General features: G+C 41.7%; 1 protein-coding gene across 1 annotated transcript in view; it reads left to right on the top strand.

Annotated features, from left to right (window-relative positions):
• The window catches only part of LOC139728488 (E3 ubiquitin-protein ligase HUWE1-like), a 97,426-nt gene that overhangs the window by 29,833 nt on the left and 52,833 nt on the right, over positions 1 to 14,760 (top strand). Inside the window, exons 17-33 of the mRNA XM_071639430.1 lie at positions 240 to 462; positions 1,049 to 1,150; positions 2,067 to 2,147; positions 3,751 to 3,857; positions 4,408 to 4,585; positions 5,477 to 5,568; positions 6,612 to 6,814; positions 7,625 to 7,682; positions 8,551 to 8,727; positions 9,027 to 9,272; positions 9,687 to 10,339; positions 10,665 to 10,787; positions 11,632 to 11,705; positions 12,149 to 12,306; positions 13,004 to 13,336; positions 13,714 to 13,824; positions 14,648 to 14,743. Of these exons, the coding sequence (XP_071495531.1) occupies positions 240 to 462; positions 1,049 to 1,150; positions 2,067 to 2,147; positions 3,751 to 3,857; positions 4,408 to 4,585; positions 5,477 to 5,568; positions 6,612 to 6,814; positions 7,625 to 7,682; positions 8,551 to 8,727; positions 9,027 to 9,272; positions 9,687 to 10,339; positions 10,665 to 10,787; positions 11,632 to 11,705; positions 12,149 to 12,306; positions 13,004 to 13,336; positions 13,714 to 13,824; positions 14,648 to 14,743 (3,015 nt within the window). The remainder of the gene's footprint in view (positions 1 to 239; positions 463 to 1,048; positions 1,151 to 2,066; positions 2,148 to 3,750; positions 3,858 to 4,407; positions 4,586 to 5,476; positions 5,569 to 6,611; positions 6,815 to 7,624; positions 7,683 to 8,550; positions 8,728 to 9,026; positions 9,273 to 9,686; positions 10,340 to 10,664; positions 10,788 to 11,631; positions 11,706 to 12,148; positions 12,307 to 13,003; positions 13,337 to 13,713; positions 13,825 to 14,647; positions 14,744 to 14,760) is intronic.

Below are 14,760 nucleotides of genomic sequence, written 5' to 3'. Positions count from 1 at the left end.
ATGTGCAGCTTTTTTTTTGGGGGGGGGGTAGTAATAGCTACATCCATTTCAAACATAATCATTGAAATGAAATGAAGTATTCTGTTTTGCCGTGATGTCTTCACATTTCTTTACATTACCTAGAACAATTTCAGTTCAAGTTTTTCATGACAGCGAAGCAAAATTATGATGGTTGTTTGACTCATTTCTTTTCATTACCATAAGAAAAAATTTCAAATGAACAATTCCTTCACCAACAGCATGAAATCAGTATCTGTCGGCGAGACGTCCCCTTCGTCATCAAGCCAACCATCCGGACATCCCAGGACAATGTCCACTCTGCTCCTCCCTCTCCATTTTCTGAGGACAGCACAGCCATGGAGACAGACAGCCCCTCAGACGGTCAGCGGGTCAACGAGGGGGCATCGTCCAGCTCAGGGGCCGGCAAGGACGAGGGCGCGAGACCCAAGAAGTCCAGACCCGGTGGGTAGTTGCATGATGCAATTTTCGTGCCGAGGATACTTGGATACTTGGATACTTGATGTTTACATCTCTCATGTCATTTATTTCCACTCCAACTAGTGAGAGATATCAAGCATACAAATTCATCTATTGCAACTCTTCACACTTTGGATTCGCAAGTAGGAAAGTGTCTTGAAAGTTTGAAAGACTTCAGATAGAAATGACTCAGAAATTAAAGGCAATCAAACTTCATACCTCTGGAGAGGACTTTTCTTATTTTTCAGGAAATGTAATGGGGAATGAGGTGAAATGCTTTTTTTGAGGTTTGTTCATTGGAGGCACAGGTGGGAGAGACATGGTATGATTAAGCAAATTGCTGGCATCTCCTCTCTTTGTTTTGTTTTGTTTTTTAAAATAAAGTTAGACTTTCCAGTACTTATGAATGTACAGTTTCTGTCTAGAGTCATCATTGGGGCAAAAATTACTTTGGGAAAGTTTAGAATATTCTTAATTGGGGGAGAATGTTCAGAGTATTTTCATGGAGTAGGAGATAGATAACAAGCTGTTTTGTCACACTTACGTGTTGAAATGCGTCTCTTTCCTACAGCATCCCAGTGTTTTCCCCAGAGAGCTGCTCTCCTAAAGTCAATGCTGAACTTTCTCAAAAAGGCCATCCAAGATCCTTCCTTCTCAGACAGTATAAGACATGGTGAGTATATCACTTAGTGGTTTTTTTCTCTAACAATATTGTTCCCTATTTATTTGGTCCTAGTCCCACACCATGACCCTTTCGTAGACTTTTTGTTACTCCGGTAACTTAGACCCATGTGACTATCATAAGTGGCCCAGCAATATGATGAACAGCTATGCATTCTATAAGGGCAAGCCACCCCTTCCCCTTCTATTTTTCTTCTTCGGCAAGTTAAGATTTAGTCTTTTGTGTTTTTAATCTCAATTGTGTTCTGATATAATATTTAGTGTTTAAATTGCAATATGTGTATGATTTGATTTTAAAGGTACATTCTGTTTTAACAAGCCTCTGGCTTTCGCTGAATTGTACCTGTTGTATTTTGTAAACATTCTATACTGTATATCCAAACGATTTTTATTGCTGACTAAATGTGTGAATTGAATTGAATTGAACTGATTGCAAATAAGGAATTATGCCCGTATCAATGACTGGAATACATACTCAGTAGCAGTAGTTGAAGTTAAGTAAAGTTTCTTTTATTATTATTGTTATTATTATTTTTTTTTTCATTGTTATTATTGTTATTATTTATCATTTATTCAGCCAAGTGACAATAACATTAACATAACATACATGCACACAGAAATGGTACAGTTGACGTATAACACAAAATATGAACAGGGAAGCAATACATGGGCTAGGGCTAAGCATGGAAGCATGTCTTTTTTTTTAAATCATGTCTCCAGGGCCCTGTTTTATGAAGAGTTGAAGTTTATTATGTAGTTGATTTCAACTATAAGTCTATGGGAGCCTGTGTGGTAAGGAAATTTAAAATCGATTTTATCTTTTGATAAAACGGGGCCCAGCACATTTTTGTCTCATATAGACTGTGAGCTTGAGTGCTATCTGTGGTGTTTTGGTTTGTTCTACACAGTGATGGATGGTTCGTTACCGAGCTCCCTGAAACACATCATAAGCAACGCAGAGTATTACAGTGCATCACTGTTTCTTCTTGGTAAGTCGGTGTTTTCAACCCTGTGTCAGATTTCTGTGGTGTTCCATACGTCAGTAATGACTTTGTCTGTCTCAAATCATTGCATGTCATAGCAGTTAATATTAAACCTTTTTTTCCTATTCCAGCTGATTGATTCTTCAAATTGGGATGTCTTGGTCGTAGGAAGTAAAACAGTTGTATAGTTGTTAAAAAGCAGATACTCATAGAATCATCACAAATGCTGTTATCACACTATTAAGAAAGTTGATTTTCCCACGGGATGCCATGACTAATGATTCACAGCATTGAAACCATGGTAACTTTCCAATTATTTAGCAGGATGTAATGGTCTGAAGTTCCCCTAATCACTTCCTTTGATATTAGCACCTTTGCTTGGAACACTTCACCTTGGAGATTAATCTCCATTAGAGAATGAAATGTGACCAAAAACTTGGCTTTATGATAGTGACCATATCAAATGTATTATTTTGCTCTATAGTGATAGTCAATGTGTGTAAAATGTGTATTGAACAAAAGACCAGAAGTGCTCCTCACTTTCAGTTATATAAAGTGTGCATTATTTTCCTAAACCTGGTACCAAAGTTGTCAACGGACACCACATTATGCTGGTGTTCAAATCTCCAAACCTTTATCCTAACCTCCTAGACAAATGCAGTACACATTCTTTCTTTTTTGCCTCCTCTACTCTGAAGTAAGTCACCAACATCGATGTCAGATTTATGAAATTGATATGTGTGTCTAGAGGGCTGCAAATGCATCAAACCTTGCCTTAGCTATAGCCCTTCCTTATAGTTGGTGTACTGCTTTGTGTGGGAAACTTTCAACCTCAAAGTTCCCCCAATGGAAAAATTTATAAAACCTACATTTTACCCAGATTCAACCTTTTTATGCCTCCGCCAACGAAGTGGCCGGAGGCATTATGTTTTTGGGTCGTCCGTCCGTACGTACGTACGTCCATACGTCTGTACGTCCTCCTGTTTTGTTTTTGTCGATATCTCAAGAACCGTGTGGTGGTTTTACATCAAACTTGGTATGAGGGTATATCCTGGGGGATAATGCTTTGTTTGGATTTAAGGGTCATGGGGTCAAAGGTCAAAGGTCACAGGTTATTTGGGAAAAAAAAGGTTGAAATTTCATGTTTTTCTCCATATCTCGCAAATGGTTCAAGGTATCTTCATGGAACTTAGTATATATGCATGTACCGATAGGCAGTGATTATGTAGGGAAGTTGGGGGTCATGGGTCAAAGGTCAGGGGTCAAAGGTCAAGGTCAACTCCTCAAAATATCACTACTTTCCTTATATTTATGCAAAATCATCAGTTCCCCCAAATACCTGCACTCTGACGTTTTAATCATTCATCCAATTGAACCTAGTTCTAGGAAAGTGAACATTCAGCACATTTGTGGCAAACCTGTCATTTTAATATTTTGCCAATTGTGTGAAACTGTCATCACACATTGTCAAGACATTGTACTATAGACCTATTAGGAGAACCATGCATTATGGCGGAGGCATACCAGTCGCCGTAGCGACATTTCTAGTTTGTCATATGAAGGCATTTAATAATGTCATTCACCATTTGATAATGTCATTCACCCACAGCATGTGAGCTGGTGACTGTCTACGTGTTCCAGGAGCCTTCACTTCTCTCCTCACTTCAAGACACCGGTCTTACTGATGTCATGCTTCATGCACTTCTCATCAAAGATGTAAATATCTCCCTTCTCCTCGCAAAATCTGAATATTCAACCCCTGGACATTGTAAGGATTTAGGCATGCGGGCTGATTTTTGTATTAGGTTGTACGAATTAAAACATAGTTCTTTCTTATATTGACTATATTTATGTTTTAACTGTACTTGTGAGGTAGTGAAATAAAAACCGTAATTTAAGTGTATGTTTGAAGATTTATCATCATGAGCAGGCGTGAAAGAAACCAGTGAAAATAATCAGTGGAATTATGCAACATGCAAAACAATTTATCTCTGCCAGTCTAAGATACTGTAGTGATGAGACTGTAAAGGGAATGACAAGAAACAAATTCAAGTAAGTTTCCTTGGTGTCTAGCAAGGTAACATTGTAAAATAGTGCAGCTAATTTTAGGAGCTTACAGCACAGTCATATCCCCAAGAGTGTACAATGTAGAATTACATTCCCATGTTCATATAAACCAATACCTTGCACTGTTATGATACTGTCATATTCTATGATTGTGTATGACCGTAATCTTTGCGTGACCAATGCATCCTCTTTTTACCAGGTCCCAGCTACCAAGGAGGTGCTTGGTTCCCTCCCAAACATCTTCAGTGCCCTGTGCCTCAACTCCAGAGGGCTGGATGCCTTCAACCAGTGCAAGCCGTTTGAGAAGCTCTTCAAGGTGCTCCTCTCCCCTGTCTACCTTCCAGCTATGAGGAGGCGGCGGACGAATGATGCAATAGGTATCCCATTTTTAAGTCTTATCACCCCATCACTCTCGATGCCCCATTCATACTAGATGAAAGTTCGTTCATATGATGCCTAGAACCATTTTGAAGTGATCTTGCTCTCAACCGACTTGAATGGGTAAAGGTGACATGCTTCGATATGTTCTTGAAATCACAGGCACAAAGTGTCCTTAGGGGCAGTTTGAGCCAAGTGGTGCTGAGTTTATGTGCTTCAGACCCTGGAAACAAGATGCAAAGCTGCTCTCACTAGACCCAGACGTTGATATTTTGTAATTTTTTTGGCACACTGTATGATGAAAAATTGCTGTAATGTATGCCGTGTGCCTATCTATATAGAATGAGAAGCAGTTAACTTCTGCTGGCAGTAGAAATTTAGCTCACAAATGATCAGAGAGGCATTTGGTTGCTGTGAAAGGAAGTGCAGGCAATTTTCATGGACTATAAACTCATATTTGCTGCTTTAGTTGTATGCATTTGAGAGAAAGTAATCGGTTTAATCTGGCATTAAATGGGAACAAAGAATAAATTCTTTGATTGTGTGACTGCAATGTTGCTTGTGTCAAACCTGTCAGAACATAACATGTTTATTATCTGGAATGGCAAATATTTCCCAGTTTTGATTCCGGCATAGATATATTTTTAACGGAGTGCACCGAAGCATCCCAAGTCTATCCATGAGGTGAAATGAAAAGTAATCCTGATTTTCATTTATATTTGTGGCTGTGAGTGATTTTTATACAAAAACCAAAGTTCTTGCAATGTTGTAAACAGACACCCATTCCACAATGCTCTGTGGATGTTGTTTATAGGTGACTTCCTGATGATTAATCATTTATGGCATGCACTGATTTTCCTTTTGTCTTCTTTTTGGGATGGTGTTGCTAGGAGACACCGCATCATCATTGGGCAGCGCCATGGATGAACTCATGCGGCACCAGCCATCCCTCAAGGACCATGCAATGATGGCTATCATCAAGGTAACTATTAGCTGTAAACTTTGAATAACACAAGATGCAGACATTCTTTATCTCAAATAGAAGGAGTTGTGTGTGGACGGAGATGAGGATTGTGTGATCTGCATATGCTTCCCTGGAATAAGTGTAGAAAACATCTCTGTGATTCAATATATGCCATTGTGGAAGATGTTCTTTTAAATCGTGTTCATTAATCCTCTGTACGGATGTATTCCTATAGCTAGTTGCACATGGTGAAATTTAGTGGCCTTTACACATAAAGTTCATTGTCCCCGCCGAACGAGTTCGAGCAGGGGACTATGAAACGGGCTCCGTACGTGTGTGTGTCCGTGTGTCCGTCCGTGTGTCCGTCGTAGCGTCCGTCCGTCCGTCCGTGTGTCCGTCCGTGTGTGCGTCCGTGTGTGATCAAAATCTTCAATTTGCTACTTCTCTGTCATTTATGAGCCAATTTTGATTCTGTTTGCTTTATATGATAGCACTACATGGGAGCCTTGAAACTTCTACACAGAATTTTGACCTTTGACTTCTTTGACCTTTGACCTTGATTTTTTGACCTATATTATACATTTTGCTACAAAATGCTACTCCTTCGCCATTTCTAACCCGATTTCGATTCCGTTTGCTTTATGTGATGGCACTAGGTGAGGGCTTCAAAACTTCTACACAGAATTTTGACCTTTGACTTCTTTGACCTTTGACCTTGATTTTTTGACCTGTATTGTACATTTTGCTACAAAATGCTACTCCTTCGCCATTTCTAACCCGATTTCGATTCCGTTTGCTTTATGTGATGGCACTAGGTGAGGGCTTCAAAACTTCTACACAGAATTTTGACCTTTGACTTCTTTGACCTTTGACCTTGATCTTTTGACCTATATAGTACATTTTGATACTAAATGCTACTTCCGGCGGGGACATATTTTACGCACCGCGTAATTTCTACTTTTCCTTGTTGCCTGTGTGAGTGTGTTGCATGTCATTTTGGTGTGTAGTGCTCAAAGGAAATTCCTCCCTTATGTTTGGATGTATCATTTTGCTCATGGCAGCTCATGGAGGACATCTGCACCATGGGCCACGACCCCAACATCGTGTGCAGTCGGTCAGCGGTCAAGAGCAAGACGCCCGCCTCCAGCCAGTCCCAGGCGACCAACGGTGACGACACGTCCAGCGATGATGAGGACGAGGAGGATGAGGTGCCCACGTCGGTCAGGGAGCAGGAGGCCAAGCTGGTCACTCCCATCCAACCCCAGTAAGACCCCCAAGTTGCTTGATTGATGCTAGTTGGCTGTCTTAATTGCTGATTCAACTTCCCACCAAATCAGTTGCTCTTGCCATTACTGAACATAAGCGAAATGAACCTTTAGATTAAACTGCCTTGTAGTAAGGCCAACCCCCCCCCCCCAAAAAAAAAAGAAAAAAGAAAAAAACAACAAATAAATCAAAATGTCCCTATGTCATTTTACTGGCAAGTGTGGATGGTGTCTACATAATGTCTATGGTAAACTAGTGTGAAGTGACCTCAATTTGATCATTAGTCCAAAACTTTGTGAGCTGTATTTCAATTCAACATGTGTTGGACAAATCCAGCTACAGTTTTGGAGCATAAAGGAACAACTAATAATTTGATGCATTTACAAAGTTAGGGTGAAGTTCCTCTAGCATATAAATGTTGTGTCAGTGTGTTCAGCAACCTCAAGTGATGTGTTCTCAAGAAGCTGACATTTGTATCACAGGGATATCAAGATACTCAGTCATTAACATGTAACCATGTAGATGATAATTTAAAGCTGCAATATAGTACTTTAAAAAACAAAAATGCATTGTTGTTCCCCTTGCAGTCGAATTCTCAAGGCTGTCAGGATAAAAGGCGATGCTATACAAAACACACAAAGTCCTGCACTTCTGGGTGGATTTAGTATTTCAGCCATGAAATGTATTTTGTGTAACACTAATTGTGAATTGTTTTCTTACTGTCTTACCTTATCAGTCCTGTTTTGATTACAAGATAAGTTGGGACAGCTAGTTAAATGATTTTTGTGCTTATTGCTTGTCTGACCAGGTCCTCTGACCCAAGTGACAAAATCCCAGTGCCTCTAATGGACTACATTCTCAACGTGGTGAGTAGTATACATTGCCAGTGGCAAGCCCCTGTTGTGATGTAGACGTTGTAGCATTTTCATACTGTAAAACCAGTCGACATTCTTTTCGTGGCATGAAACTTTTGCAAATTGCCACTGGCATTCATTGCATTTTGTAGACAAAACTTTTATGTGCATTTTTACTTTGTGAATCTTGGCTCCTCGCGAAATTCGCGAAAGTTTCATGCACATGAAAAGTTAGGTTTTGCAGTATGTTACAAGTGAACATAGTGTCCTTTTGCTAAAGGTCACCTGTTTGTTCAATTAATCATTCTATATCTGGCTTATTGTTAAGGCAGTTTTTGCAGAGTGTTTGCAAAGTTGGTGCATCTGTGAATTGTGCTGTCACGGTGCTCTTGAGTTGATGTGATCAGGCAGCGCATCGTGCATCGGACTTGCACTGTCGCTAAAGTGCTCTTCTGTGTCTGAATGATTATCAGAAATAATTTGGTATTAATCATTTTTATGAATTATATATTATGATTATATTTTGGGGTATGTGTTACACAACAAGTCTATTTTAGCTTTCTATGTACATACCATTTTCTGATCATCTACACACACAGAACTTTGATGTTGAGCTTGTGTTTTATATGTAGCTGTTGTTAGCCTATCTGTTTTTCTCCTGGGTTTTTTTTTTTTTCCGTCATAATCTTGCTTTGTTCTTTCAATGTCTTTAGTGTTTCATATCTATACTTTGGTGTAAATTGCTCATGTTTACATGTATTTTGTGTATATATCACAAACTGGAAATGAAAGTTGAACTGAATTGAATTCTTTGACCAAGGGCATATCAATATTCAACAGTTTATTGTACTTTCTTGTCACCATGTTGCGACCCTTTCAGATGAAGTTTGTGGAAGCCATCCTGTGTAACAACGCTACCGACGATCACTGCTGGGAGTTTGTGAGCCACCGGGGACTGGAGCCCCTGCTCAAATTCCTGCGACTGCCTAACCTACCCATTGACTTTCCCACCAGTAGTGCCTGCCAGTCCGTTGCCAGTGTCTGCAAGGCCATCCTGGTAAGACCAGAGCAACATCTGCAACATATAAAATATTTAGCAAATAGTGTATTCATAACAAGACTTGTGAGTGGTCAAATTGCTACCATGTGACATTCAGTGATTTGTTATAGTTTATGGTCATGAATTACCAGTCTATGATGTATTTGATTGAGAATGACGAAGTGTGTTAAATATTACAAATACTCGCCGCTGTTATGGTGCTTTCATGTTAGGGCATGAGAACTCTGTATCCTGGGCACCTAGCAACATCTCTCATGATCTTTGTTTGAGTGGAGTTACTTGTAACCTTGTTGCAGTCACTCGCCAGAGAATCGGGTGTGCTGACGGAAGGCTTGCTGATGTTGAAGGAAGAACTCACTGCCCTCAAGCCCTTGCAACTACCCCTGGAGCCCCCCGGAGGGTCCATACTCCTGCGGGAGCTGGTCAACTCGCCAAACTTCACCAACGCCCCCCTGGGAGCCCCCAGCACCCCGCTGCTGAGGGCCATGGTTTCGGCTCACTCCTACGTCACCATGCTGGTACATGTGTGCAGAGTTGGACAGGTGAGTTATGATCTTTTGCATCTTGTACACATAGACTCAAATCTGTCCGACTTCATACTCCAAGGCTGGCACACTAATCCATTTTCTCACTGGCATTATGTCTCATCTTTGAAGTATAAAAACATTGTTTTATTGTGCATTGATAACCAATTTGTTCTCTATGGATATACTTGCATTGTATGTCTATTGCTTGTGGCCCACATGCTCTGTTGACAAATATTCTCTGCAATACTTCTAAGAGAAGTGCAGCCTTTCCCCATTTGTATGTTGATTGTTGTACTCTGCTATGATTAGAGTGCAGAAATGAAAGGATTGCATTTCTGTGTTTTTTTATGGCTTTGTGATGTCAATTCGTAGTAGAGGATTGACTTAAGTTGATATCCTCACTTTCCTTCCCTTGCATGCTACCACCAGACTGATGTGAGGACCATCTCCGTCAAGCAGTGGGGGTCGGAACTCGGCCAGGAGGTGCTACGCCAGCTGAGCCACCTCTACATCTCGCTGGTCTGGGAGAGCATTGTTCTCCTGGCCCTCTTCACCCCCGGCACGCTCCCCGAGGGCTGCCAGCTGGGCAAGCTGGAGCGGGAGAAGCTCCTCCCTAAGGATTTCCCCAAGGATGCGGATGCCGCGTCCACATCTGCAGCGGGGAGCAGCAAGGGCGATGCGAGCGCAAGGACTAGTGAGCTCGATCCTGGTGCGGGATCTGGGAGCACGCTTATGGATGTTAGTGATGCCTTGTCTACCATGGAGGTGGATGACACCAAGGGGGATGCCAAGGACTTGAGAGCCAGGCCCAAGCCCAATGCCCAGATGCTACAGACGGTCAAGCAGGCCATGCCGGTGCTCTACGCCCCCTCGCGGCTGGGTAAGGCTCTGTCCGAGCTGTTCGGGCTGCTGGTCAAGCTGTGCGTGGGATCATCGGTCAGGCAGCGAAGCAGGCAGCACCTGCATCCGAACCTGACACCCCCGTCAGAAGCGGCCAGGAACACTGCCAAAGTGCTCATGGAGTTGCTGTTGCAGAGTCTGTCGTGGACCCCTCCACCTGCATCCCCACTGCCAAAGTTCAGGTGTGGTAGCTGGACTTCACAACCCTTCCTGCCCTTCAGAGCTGTTATCAATAAGATATGATTGGATGTCTTTAAGTTATGTTACCCATCCAAATTATGTGTCTTCAATCGAGTCCCTGTTTTGCTTTTAAACTGCCACAATCATAAATGCTACATTCTACCATTTCAAATCCCATTTAGTCACTTTCTCAGGATTTGTGTAGTAAACCGTGTTATTGGCTTCTGCAGTTAACCAGGTTTCTGGGTTTTGCTGAGTTCCTGTGTGCTTAGTCCTATTTGTTTAGAAGAATAATAACATTTTGTCATCCCGACTTTCATGATGCAGAGTGACATTCTACATATGCGCTGTGAGCTTTGCATCACCCATGCTGTTCGACGACAAGAAGAATCCGTATCACCTCATGTTGCAGAAGTTTGTGAGCACGGGGGCGCACACGGCTCTTTTCGAGTAAGTTTTTCACAAATTCTCACCTGAGAAACAACACTTCGTGAGTTGCACTAGAAAATTTTAAGGTTAAAAGAGCTCTTCTTTCGTCTTGTAATTGGCACACAAGTCTGCAAGTCAGTGAGTAGATAAATGATGTTCTTTTATAGCAAATGTTTTGTCTATGGCAGTTGCCCTGTAAGTCATTTTGAATGTACGGAACTAAACAGTATTCAAGAATGAACATGTTGATATTCTTCATGTCTGGTCTTATTCAGAACAAAGTGGCTCATAAATGTATGTAGAAATATATTGTAAAATGTGGAAATGTGTACATCAAGTGCATTGAAGACCGAATATGGCCGCTGCTGAAGCAAAAGTTCAGACTAGCCAATAACATCCAGACAGGGTAACCTCGTGAATAGAGGCACTGGTGCTTTAACACCTAATTTTAAATTATCTAGTATAAGTAGGGCCAGCATTACCCTTTATACTATTGTGCAATGTATGCATGTGTCCATCACCTTTTCATTTATGTTTGTAGCAGTGGGCATTTGATGCAATTTGTTTAGGTGTGTAAAGCCAGATTGGTGTAGAAGTAGATACTTTTGCGTGGATAGTGTTCCTATTTGGTCGATTTTAGCCAATCTCACTTGTTCTTAATTCTGTGTATGAGATTATATCTGTACATGGTTTGATATTTCCATGTAGATATTGGTGTGTTCAAATTTTTGTGCGACTTCAGTACGTAGCAAAATTCACACAAATTTCCATACCACGAAATATGTCATGTTTGCAGTTAGTGATGGAGGTGTGAAAAAAAAAGAACTCAACAAATTTTCAATAATGGCTGCATTCTTGTGAACAGTGCATTCCACTGGGCAGTTACGATGGGAGGAAAGATGAGAGCATCGGAGTGTATGGAACACCCAGACCTACCAGGTTAGTGCCAATCACAGCGACTAAAGATCAATTTATTGTGAGTTAAGATTTATCTTCATCATTGTCATTATCAGTAAGTCTTACAGCACCCATATTTCATCTCAAGTGAATGATTGTGAATGAGCCAATGCACTGGTTGAAGCTTTAGGAAAATGAAATGTGGAATTGGACACTGAAAATTTGAAAATTAATAGAAAATTTAGTCATGCCTAAGGAACGCTGGTTCCCAACAATTGAGAATCATGTATATGTTCTGTAAGTCTAATGTGGAATGTTGTACTTGCATGATTTTCTTTGAGCTTTTAGGCACACCAGAATTGTATATCTTGAGGACATTTGCAAGTCATACCACAGGTATCATTACAAGATAGATCCAAGGTCAGCCCAGATATGCATGTGATTTGTGTGGAATTGTAATTCAAGATCATTCTTGTGTCTTCCAGAGGGTACGGGCGAGTTCATCGATGCCTGGCTGTCCCTCATTGAGAAGCTGGTCAACCCAGAAGCAGTGCTAGACTCCCCCCACTCCATGCCCATGAAGGCTAGCGTTCCTGGCTACACGCCTTTCAACCCCGTCCAGTTTCTCATCAACACGCACAAGGTAAGAGCGTATTCACTTTTAAAGAGTAAAGTATATTAGCTTATTAGTCAATTGTACTCAGTCAAAAGTTAACAGCTCTACAAAGGTAATTATTTTAGCAGATGTAAGGTTAGTATGTGATTAGTTTGTTGAAATATGCGACTGACAGATGTTCCTAGTTGATTGTTGAATAAAGATTTTCCTTTTCGTCTGTACAGGATTTTGATTTTTATATGTGTGTGTGAGACTAGCATGCCTTGGCACAACCATAATTTTGGATATCAGGCTAAAGTTTTCCCATGATCCATTGCTGCTACTTTATAATTTTGTAAAGGTGTCTCCATCATCATATGCGTAGAATTTTTGTAGAGGCACTGTAAATGGGGAAATGTTTGAGTGAGTAATTTTTTTGCGCTAGGCTGGGTGAGGTGACTCCCATTTGTTTTTAATTCTACAGAATCAAGACATTAAAGAGTGGTACATGTAGCAAGCAAATATTGTCATGCTAGTTTCAGGTCGTGCGAAATGCTCAAAATTTTCCACATTGCAAAAATTTCCACAGTTATAGTACTCCAAATCTATTCACATTGTGATTCAAACTTAAGCAAGGTATACGTTTTTTCCTAGGTCCTTGCAGCATCATGGTTGGCGCAGTGTCCCATATAGTCTCTTCTTAATGTCACATTGTCCTCATTTCTCTTGACATTAACCCCACCAGGCTGCCTTCAGCGTAATCATGAATCTGTGGGGCTGCCGCTCCCTGAAGTCCCTGGGAAGCCGCACGGCTGAGAGCCTGCTCGCCATCCTCTGCCACATCCTGCGCGGCGAGTCTGTCATCGCCGAGCGCGTCAAGCAGGCCAAGAGTGACGAGGCGGGGGGCTCCAGCACCGCTGCCGGCGAGGGGACGTCGTCGGGAGGCGCCGGCACGTCGTCGTCGGGCTCGTCCAGCTTCGGCCGGGCCACGAGGGGGCTGTTTGAGTCGGGCTTCCTGACGGGGCTGAGCCGGAACAGCTGGCCCCGGACGGAACCCAATGAGGAACATGTGACGCAGGTGAGCTGACCTCCATGAATGAATCGATCACTGTTTGTCATTAGGGCAACGGTGTTTGAGTGTGTCACTATCAGTCGTATTAGAGGGGATATATCTGCATTTGTTTGTGACTTAGGTATATAGTATCATCTTCTCTGGCAGCAGAAAAAGTTTTCACCAAATGTACTTTCCCTTAAAAGACCTACAAACAAGAGATGTGGAGTTTACACTAACAAAAAAAGGAAGCTATATTCTGAATGCACTGTAGTCAAATCTTCCCAATGTGATTGAAGTTTTCTCTGCTTGAAGGATAAGTTTTGTTGGGTATATGATGATGTTTAGATTTTAGTGAGATTTGTATTGATTGTTTCTGTCTCATTTGTTTGTTTGTGTGTCAGCTGATGGACATGGGTTTTCCAAGGGAACATGCCGTAGAAGCTCTACAGCATTCCACATCCCTTGAGAGAGCTGCTGAATGGGCGCTGACCCATCCACCACGGCTTCCACAGGTCAGTCTGCGATGTGCTTGCACCGCATGCTGTGTTTATATCTCGAGCCTTGACCTCTGAACTTGTGCGTGGATTATTGCCCAACACTTCACTGCTGGCTGCATATGTGAACTTTCCAAGACATGTGAAAATTGCATTTTGATATTCATAGCCATAATTGTATCTTTATCAAAACAAGATGTTCATGTGTTGATGAGAGAAACGTGCCATAATGCTTTCTGTGTGAATGAAAAGACAGCTATTACAACTGCTGTCAGTTTTTGATGATTTTTCTCAGGGTTCTAGGATGATTGCCTCCTGGACAATTACCCAAGAACCTTCCCCTGACCCTAACCTTAATCCTAATCCTGAACCTAATTTTGACTCTAACCCTAACCCAAATTTTAACCCTAATCCTTACCTTTACTTAAACTTATCACAAAACCGGAATTTAGCTAGGGGTAATTGTCCTTGGCGGGTAATTGTCCTGATGTAGTTCTCAGCATTTGTCACTATGTTTCACTGTGCAAAGTTTCCCATTATTATGAGTGTCAGGTAGGTAAGACAAAACAATGGGCCAGCCCATTCAGAAAACTATTGGATGCAAATCAAAATGACTATAATCAGTCAGTTAGTACAACTTGGAGGTGGGGATGGTGGTTGGGGGGGGGGGGGGGGGGGGGGGGGGAGTTGGTGTATGATGAGTGAAGTCAAGAGTTAGTACAACTTGGAGGTGAGGATGGTGTTGGGTGGGGGGGATGGGAGTTGGGGTATGATGAGAGAAGCTTCAGAATGAGAGAATAGAGGAATTCAGGAGTGAATTTGATCTGTTTTCTCTTGACAGAGCTTTGGTGGGACTGGCCTGAGTGAGGAGGAGGAGATGATGCAAGCCATTGCCATGTCACTCGGGGAAGCCATCCAACCTCCTGTGGACCAACAGGTATCAATGACTTCAAG

This window comes from Diadema antillarum, unplaced genomic scaffold (genome assembly GCF_040938485.1).
Source record: "Diadema antillarum isolate AM-2024a unplaced genomic scaffold, OU_Dant_1.0 scf00000019, whole genome shotgun sequence".
Classification (NCBI taxonomy): domain Eukaryota; kingdom Metazoa; phylum Echinodermata; class Echinoidea; order Diadematoida; family Diadematidae; genus Diadema; species Diadema antillarum.
This window is presented reverse-complemented; position numbering and strand designations above follow the sequence as displayed.